This window comes from Nanorana parkeri, unplaced genomic scaffold, assembly GCF_000935625.1.
Source record: "Nanorana parkeri isolate BGI_ZX_2015 unplaced genomic scaffold, ASM93562v1 scaffold260, whole genome shotgun sequence".
In the NCBI taxonomy this organism is placed as follows: Eukaryota; Metazoa; Chordata; class Amphibia; order Anura; family Dicroglossidae; genus Nanorana; species Nanorana parkeri.
The window spans coordinates 268,092-277,779 of NW_017306528.1; the positions used below are offsets into that span (position 1 = coordinate 268,092).

A 9,688-nucleotide genomic window follows, 5' to 3' on the forward strand; every position below is an offset into this window, starting at 1 on the left:
CTACTTTAAGCTGGATATATATATATATATATATATGCATTGTCACTGTGCTAAAGCGTACTTTTCCAAGATGGACTTTATCTTCATGCAACATTACCTTTCCTGTATAAATGCTTTTCATCTGTGCTGTTAAGAACCACAAATTGGGTATTGACAAGATGAGGCATTCTCATTCTTTTATCTAGGATATTCTTTTATTCTAAATTTATGGGTCATTGTTTGCAAACTAAACGCTTGTATTTAGACTGTGCCTAGAAAATGCCATGGTGCATTTGAGCAATGGATAAACTGTTTGTATGCAGTGAAAGTGAGCAGATGAGTCCTTGTTAAATTTCTTTATACAAATTGCTTTCTGCCAGCAGTGTGAGAAAACTATCCCAACAAGCTGATCGACCACTTTAGCAGTGAACAAATCATTTTTCTTTTTCTACAGTTGTTCAGTCTTAAGTGTACTTTTTCCCAGCACACGTGACAAAATATTGGCAACTTCAATGACTGGCTCATTGTATGAAGTGACTGGGCAGCTGCTAAGCTATGAAGACAGTGGGAAAGAAAAAAGTTAAAGCATAGCATATGATGTACTTATTTATCCCCTGGCCGACCACTATCTGGAGAAAAATTGATCAGTTTGTTTGTATTTTAGCAGCCGTTACTATTAATTCCTATTTAGGATAAGCCAGAAATGCCCGCCTGGTTTCCTTCTGCTTCCATAGGCTTTGTTATTACCAATGGTGATAAAAACAGTAATGAAAACCAGGCAGAGCTTTCAACTCTTCCCCCATCAACAACATTGGCTGAATAGAATTTTTAAAGCTTTAATGGACTTGCACCAGCCATTCATAGCATGGCTTTCAACTGCACTAACAGTGTTTGTCCCCTGGGACCTTTTAAAGCAGAGACTGATTCAAGGGAGAATGGTATCCCAGGCAAGTTGTGGTATCATCCTAGTGCAGGAGAATGGAGATTGTAGCTGGACCCTCTGGACAGCCACCAAGTCCTAGACTTCCTCTAAGGTTGCCTTGTGAACGATCTGGTTCTCCTTTGTGGTATCATCCTAGTGCAGGAGAATGAAGGTTGTAGCTGGGCCCTGTGAACATCCACCAAGTCCTAGACTTCCTCCAAGGTTTCCTTGCCAACTGTCCAGTTCTCCTTTTTAAAGTACACTTTGTGAACCAACTTCATTGCCATTGGGGGGCACTATAGCCAGTATCCTGTCTACAGAAAATTCTGGTCACAATGATGCAATCCATCTAGATCAGGGATGTCCAAACTGCGGCCCTCCAGCTGTGGCGGAACAACAAATCCCATGAGGCTTTGCAAGATTCTCGCAGCCACAGACATGACTCCCGGAGAGAGATGCTTCATGGGATTTGTAGTTTTGACAGCTGGAGGGCCAGAGTTTGGACATCTAGATCATTACAGAATAATAATTGAGACATTCAAGGGAACCGTTAATCCTCTGTACTGCATATAGGAACATTGAGCAAATGCAAGCTGGATCCATGGAAAAGAAAGGGAACTTGAAAGAAGTGATTTATATAGGAATTGACATTTTCTTGTTTTTGAAGGTTAATGTATTTCTAGAATAACTGGTAATTTTACAATTAACAACAATGGCCTTAATATGGTTCTGAAATGGTTGACTTTGTATTGGCTGGGATGTGTCAAGTTCCTGACTTGCATTCATTAACATGACCTGTTACAAGCTGCAAGAGCTGTGCATCAAAAGAACATCTTGACGTTCATATTTCTTGCTTTTTGTAGAAGCATTTTGTATGCAGTGACTGTGAAGAGTGATGTTTTTAGAGTTTATTATGGATTTAAACGTATGTATTTGACCAAATATGGAAATATTTTACTTGGAGCAAATGGAACTGACTGGGATCACATTTTTAACCTTTTATTAAAGTAATCTTTACAGGGTCTTACTGTCTTAGCATTTTGGCATGGAATACTAGGACTGGTTCCCAATAGAACTAAAGATTATGTTCACTATTTTTTTGTACATGACTGCTACCTTTTCACAGGGGAGTTGTATGTGGATATGCATATAGTATCAATCATTTGTGAAAAGGTGTGTTTATAATACATTTTTCATTTGAGGATCATTCGGTATTCTGGTGGGAGTATCTCATGTTAACCACTTTTTTTAAAGGTTCGGCTTCCAATTACTTGTTCCTGGGTAGCACTGTAGGGAGCATGTTCCAGCCTGTAGAGATCCAAGTGAGCTGCTGCTAGTACATTACGTGTGTTAAATAGTCTGACTGAATTAAATATCCTGTAGGTTTAACCATTTCACATATAGAAGAAATAGCTTTTTACAGTCCTGCATGATATAAATGGTATCCAGTATTCTACCTTTTTGTCATCTTAAGTCACATTCATAACATGTTGAGATGAGCCATATTTAATATGCAAGGCACTGGTAAAAGTAAAGACAACTATTTTTAGGGAACATGTTGAGCACTATTTATGTCTGGTAACATAAAACCCAGTCATTTCAGAAATACACGCCATTCTTTGCAACGGCACCTGATATTTATGGTGTTTGTCTAAAAATCATATGTGCAGGGATATAAAAAAAATGGTTCTATGTTGAGACGGGCACACATTGTAGATTGTTTTGCTGTTGTTTTTTTTTAGAGATCAGACAATTAGCATCATTAAATTTTCCAGCTTTAGGAAACTCATACCGGAGTGGTAATATATCTAAACACAGGAATTCCTGGGTGTTGCCAGTGGGAGGAAAAAGATGCAATACAGTATAGCTAGGTAAAGAAAGCTTCTCTATATTAACGCTTTCACTACCATTTAAAATGTAAAAGTATTCAAAGCCGGCAATTATCTAGAAGTATGTGTTTTTGTAGATTTGTCATTACTAAACATTTCTAAATGTTTATGCGATATGGGTAAAGGCCCTCTTTTAAGCTGGTTTCAAATCTGTATAGCAGTGCAAAATAAAAAAAAATCATATATGAAGTACATCTATACAATACATTCACATATCCATATATTTCATCCCTTTTTAAAGATCTTGCAAGTATGGGAAATACCTGTTGATCCTCCAGAAATGCACTCAGCACAAGTCCTGTTGTGGGTCTAACCCACACAGCATTTTTTGGATGGAATGTTGGCAGTGCTAAGCCACTTAGACCTACCTTCACTCCCATCTCTGACATAAAGGCTAATCATTCTGTAGTCCCAAAATGGGAACTGGGAGGGCTTATTTTTCCTTGGACAACGCAGAAATGGTACACAAGACATTTCCGACATATTCAATAGGTATTTTACTGCAACAGATATAACAAAATGCTTTCAATGGTATATTTAATAGACAAAAAGGGGCCAAATAAGTTAATTGTTAGGGTTTACATTAATTAAGTTTACATTAATTAAGTTATGTGTCCCTGGGTGATCTATTATGTAGTGTGGGAGAGGGGGGAATGTCATACTTATTAATTCTGTGAGCTGAATTCAACTAGTGTGTTAAGCATAAATTTAATACTGTGGTGTTTGTGTGGCCCATTACATTGTGTACTGTGCAAATTTTTTGTCTTCCATCTGAGTGTAGAGGTCATAGAGGGAAATGGAGAGATTAGGCTGTCATTTCTGTTGATGAGTAGACTATAGTGTGTATTATAAGAAAAAAAGAACCTTTTTATCGCCTGATCTTAGTCTGGCAAAATTGAGGTGGGAATTTATTGGTGCTAATCAGTAAAAGCAGCTTGGCCTCGAGCCTCTAAATCAACCCTGCCATGTCTGAACAAATGACTCTGTTGAATATGGAGTGCAATGAATTTTAAATGCATGAGTATTACAATCAGGACGCACCGAGGAAAGTGCTCATCAGGTTTAAATGTGAGAAATATTCTCTCTTCTGGAAACCAGCAATAAATGCTAATATCACAGTACAAGTGGAGGCGATCTTTACTGCAAAAACTTCTTAGTGCCACCAGCCTGTTATTCTTTGGGTTAGGAAAGGTCAATAAGCTCTTCAGCATGCATTTTACTGTCTGAAAAACAGATATATTGTATTGATGCTAGTGCATGTTAATGATTAAGCATTTATCATTTTCATAACTGTGTGGCATCCATTCAAAAATAATGGATAGCAATATTTATTTATATTGCATTGGCATAGTCCAGGGTGATTTTTACAGTAAATATTGAACTGCTCTCATCTTGTTTAAGTAAAGGATTTAAAAGTCCAGAGCCCCATGCCATGTATGTGCAGACAGGACCATTTTGGGCACGCACTGTGTAACCCAACTTTAGGTATTTACATTGTGGGAGGATACCAGAGTATTTAATGAACAGTTGCACAACCGCAGAAAATGTAAAATGTTCATCCAGGTTTTTTTGTTCTGGTGAGAACTCAATCCTTCAAGTGCCACTTTGGGTACAATCTATCCGGAAACAGGAGCCCCCTGCAAAGACATCCAATCTCCTACTGTCCACTTTGCCAATCCCTGCTGTAGTCAAGTGAAAACACCTGCTGAAGAAGCTGCAGAATGGAACTGGATGCTGGCACCATTGATAGCCTTATCAGTACATAGCCACACAAAGATCCACTTTAGATTGAAAGCACATTTACTCCCAGTGTTTACAGTAATAGCAATGAGTTCATATACTCTCCAAGGCCACGACAGCAGCTTCTGCAGATATTATGGTAAAATATAAATATTTGGCGTCTCTCTCATCCTCAAACTCCTTACCCCAACCTGTATGGCTAGCTTATACTTTGCCTTTAGGTAATCCTCGGAAACTCATCCATTAAAGAAAGCTAATCCCACCTTTACCGAACAACTGAATTTTTACTTCCGCCATCAATTCCTTCCCACACAGTTAAACATTTGTATCACTTGCCCTTCCCTTTTAGAGTGTAAACTCTGCCCTAACACTCCTTTTTTGTTATTTGTATTGTACAGTCTCCCCTTTTTATGTTGGTGCTAAATAAATCCTGTAAAATTATTTACCATATATAGGAAAACAATTAAAAGTGCATTACCATATTTGAGTTTTGTTTACATTTTTATGTAGGCAATGGGTTTTTTTTTCTAAGACCTTTTTGAACATAATTGAATCTGATTGTTTTTCTTCATTGCTCTAGAGAAAACCGATCCTAGAAAGCTTAACTGATTTCCTAATGTTAAACTTGTTTTATAGGAGCAAAGTCCCAGTAACCAGACCTCCGTTGCCATGATGCAGGAACCTCCAGAGATGTTGGAAGAGACTGTAACGGTCGAAGAAGATCCTGGGACGCCTACTTCCCATGTGTCTATAGTGACCTCAGAGGATGGAACTACAAGGAGAACAGAAACCAAGGTAACATATTCATGCTTAACACGAGAACTTTTATTTACCTTATGGCAGACTGGCCCAGTAGCCGTTACGGCAGCAGAGTTATCTAAGGCTGGAAGCTCTTGGTTTCCCGGGCAACTATTAACTTACATGTGGTAACTAACATCTTGTCTTTTTGTGAATGTGATCAGTGGCAAACAAGCTGCGGATCACATTCGCAGTATCTAAGGTTGGCGGTTTTTCTTTTTAAGTACCATCTCTGTGGATGAAAAAAATGCCTACAAAGCTTCTCCCAGTGTCTCCCTGTATCCCCTTTCACTCCTTCCTGCGGCTCCCGCTGGCTCACGATGACAGCCAGGACTTGTAGAGAAATACAGGAGCAGTGGAAGAAATACAAACAAGTTGTCATGTAACTTTGTATTTCTTTTGAATAACACCTGAGCAGTATTTGTAAACACTGCTGAGATGCGATTTTGTAAGAAATACAAAGTAACATTAGGGCTTTAGCACTCGGGCACTGGCTCCTGAATAGTGATGAGCCGAACACCCCCGTGTTCGGTTCTAACTCGAACTTTCGAACATGGAAAAAGTTCTAACTCGAACTTAGAACTCAATGCAAGTCTATGGGGGTAGAACTCAGAAATGTAAATGTGCCCATTTTGAAGCCTTATATGCAATTTATTGGCCATAAAAAGTGTATGGGGATCCGGGTACTGCCCTGGGGGACATGTATCAATGAAAAAAACACTTTTTTAAAAAATACAGGAGCAGTGATTTAACATCACTTAAAATGAAACATTAAAAATTAAAAATTCCTTTATATATCACACACATCTGTATGATGTATAGAACCTGCTGAAGCAAAAATGACATTTATATACATTTTATTGATATTTATATAGAACTCTAATATATGGTGTATTCCCACTAGTAGAGAGTCAAGCGTACAGCCTCACACTAAAGTCAGTGACTGTACGCTGTTGTCGGCAGGTATATACCCGCACTGAGTAAACCTGCACATGCTTGTGGATGTTAAATCTCAGGCGCAGTTTGGGTGCATAGGTTTATGCAGTGCCAGCATATACCCGCTGGCAACAGCTCAAAGCCATTGAATTTAGTGAGAGGCTGGACACTGCACCTGGGGCTCTCTGCCAACGGGAATACACTGGCAATTATGGCAAACAGGAGCTTGTGTGCAAGAGCCTTTGGCGGCCCGTGGAAATCAGGTGGCTGTAAAGCATGCTTCTGCTTACAGGCCTTTCTGCCGCTACATGGTCTAAGGTAGCAGCAGAAGGGTTAATTCTACAGGCTCTGTGCATTCAGAAAATATATGGTTTGGGGTATCTTTTTCATCAACTTTTAGTTAACGAAAAAAACCACTAAAATATATTTTTTTTTAAATGGTCTCGCCACCATATATTGGGTGTAACATGAAACATGGTTACATTCCTTAGCCCCCTTACTCCCAAACCACAGTTTCTTGTATTTGCTCCCGTTTATGGTCTGCTAATCACACCATTTTAAAGCATTCTATTATAGCTGATCGATTTGACTGCAATGTGGGGTGGGGCACCTAATCTTGTCTGAAATCTAGTGAGCTGATGACTTCCTGTGCTCCCTGCCTTTGCTACAGTGTTATCAATTAGAATTGTTCCTAGTTCGCTGTGACCTACAGAACAACCCCTTATGTTATGAAGTTTTGGAGAGGGGGTATTCTAAATTTCTAACACTTTTTTTCTTTCCCTGGGCCATATACTAGTAAATTTCTAATAAAAATACAATGCCATCAGACACTTGACGAATGTCGAATGAAACTTCACGTTGTTTTTTTTTTTTTTTTTTACATTCTATTTTGGACAGAATGGAGTTTCCGGAAGTTTTTTTTGTTTGCTAAAAAATTCCATCCGTGGTCAATCGATTTGACCCCCATCAGCTATAGAAAGTTGAACAAAAGATCTTTCGTATGAGGGTTCATTCAGAAATCTAGTGTATGGCCAGCTTAATCAAATGTTTGCCTTTTTATTATCCAATGTGTATTAAGCAAACACAAGACTTTCCTTGGGTTGCTTGTTATGGGAAACACTGCTTACAAGAAATCAATTTTCATAAGTTACACTGGGTTGGTGAATAGCAAAAGTACAGCAGAGACCTTCAGATGTCAATAGTTTTTGTGTTGTAATACTTGAACAAGTTTGATATATTCCTTTATTACAGGCCAAACTTTCAATCATTTTTGCCATGCATCTGTTGTCTCCTGAGGAGCAGATATTTAGTGCAGTGATTGGGCTCTACAAATCTGTTTGACTCTTCTGTGCTGGAAACACAGCTTCTCTAAGCAGCCTCTTACAGCTTTGTCTTTAACCTAGTAATTTTAAATCTGCAGATAGAGCAAGAAAGAGCACCTTATGTATTCCAAACACAAAGAAGCGTTTAGCCTACCCTTATATTCTCATGCGGTATCAGCACTGGGAATCAAACACTTTGTGTTTTTAAAATGGTGAAGGTCACCTTCCAGGTATTCCAGTGGCATAAAGATGTGTACATGTCTAACAACTGAATATACCTACTACTGAAAAGTCCTTGAAAATATTTATATTTGCATTGTTAAGATTTCTGCTGCTTATTTAGCATGTCTATTAAAAATGGATTTCCATGTTATTACATTGAACAATAATCCACACCCATACGTGTTATTTACATCTGTGTAAATGGATCAGATATCAATGTTATTTCAGTAAAGGAAAACCCTCCATTTTACTTGCAGCATAGAAGAAAGCTAGTATTATAATGCTGTAATTGTCAACTCCTGGGAGCTACAAGAGATTATGTGGTTTAAAGAGGAGCTGCAACATAATGGTTATAAAAAAAACCATACTGATGTAGTATCTCCTGATTAAACATTCTAAGCTTCATAGTCTTTCCCTGTGCATCCTATAACCCATACACATTACACTGGTATTTAACACACCCAATTCACACCATGGTTCCATTTTAGATATGTGCTCTGTATTTGTCTTGGTCTTTTGACCTGCCCCCAACTTGCATGCTAGTGTAGCCGAGCACATGCGCACGTTACTTGAAGATCTATTCTATTGCACAGGAGCTACACTCTCAGAAATCAATCTCCTGCTGCTGATGAATGGGTGTCACTGTCACTCCGACATAACCGCTCCTCATTCCTGAATTTTGCTGATGCCGTGAGTGTAATCTGCTATCGGCACGCAACATGCTAAGGCTCCTACTGCAACAGCTGTTTACAGAAAATGCTGCAGGTTTTACACAGAAAAATAATATAAACCAATAAATCCAGTGTCATGCATTCTTATTTATAAGACTTTTACACAGCTGAATTGCAGACTGTTCAGTTGGCTTTAATTGGGAAATCGGCAAACATGTTGTCCATCGCAGATATAGGTTTTGACACTGGCCTTTGTAGTTTTAATTCAGATTGGAATTTGTCTTTAACAGGTTACAAAGATGGTTAAAACGGTCACCACAAGAACAGTTCGTCAAGTGCCACTTGGTCCAGATGGTGTTCCTGTTATAGATGCCTCCTCTCCTATCAGTGGCTATACAGATTCTATTGACAGACGATACATGAAAAATGGGGAGAGGTTTATTTCCCCACAGGCTTCTTCAACCTTGACAAGATCCTACAACAACAGCTACAATGACTCTTATGGAGATCATCATGAGACCCCTTACAGATCCTTCATGGCACCTGAAGGTTATGGAGATATAGCAGACAACTATGGAAGCTTGTCCCGTGGAATTAATTACCGCCCTCGATATGCCTACACTCCTGGCAATAGTTATCGTCCTGAAGATGGCAGCTATACACTCCCATCTCGTAGGGAAAACTATGTTCCCATTGCGCAACCACAAGTGCCAATTGGCAGTAGTGTGGACCTGAACCGGTCCCAGCCTGAGCGTTTCCAGCCAGAGCCATATGGTCTAGAAGATGATAATCGTAGCCTTGGAGCTGATGATGAAGGTTATGAATTGGATCAAGATTATTCGACTATGAACAGAAGAGTCCTTCCTGGTATGCCCATGACTGGTAGACCACACAAGCCAAGGTAAGGCAGATGTATGAGAGAAAGAGGGAAAAAAAAGGGTGGCTTTAATTGTATCGAGTCTTTAAATACATAGACAGGCTATGGGATTAGTGTTATTACATCAATTGGAGTATATCACACCTGTTAGCATGTGAAATTTTTTATCTGCAAAAGAGAGCTATAATTAAAATAAATAAATCGACCATTAACTTCAGAATTTTGACACTGAGAATACAAATTGATTTGGGATTTTGTTTGACTGTTTTGAGAATTTAAAGCTTAACGTTACAAGCACTAAGTACATAATGTTGTCTTTTCGAATGTTTTCC

At 38.8% G+C, this 9,688-nt stretch overlaps 1 protein-coding gene across 3 annotated transcripts in view; it reads left to right on the forward strand.

The window, feature by feature from the left end:
- Window positions 1-9,688, forward strand: part of ARVCF (armadillo repeat gene deleted in velocardiofacial syndrome) — a 269,995-nt gene that overhangs the window by 174,061 nt on the left and 86,246 nt on the right. For all 3 annotated transcript variants that reach the window (XM_018556965.1, XM_018556966.1, XM_018556967.1), the window contains 2 exons: window positions 5,167-5,325; window positions 8,770-9,380. In XM_018556965.1, coding sequence (XP_018412467.1) covers window positions 5,167-5,325; window positions 8,770-9,380 — 770 coding nt within the window. The remainder of the gene's footprint in view (window positions 1-5,166; window positions 5,326-8,769; window positions 9,381-9,688) is intronic.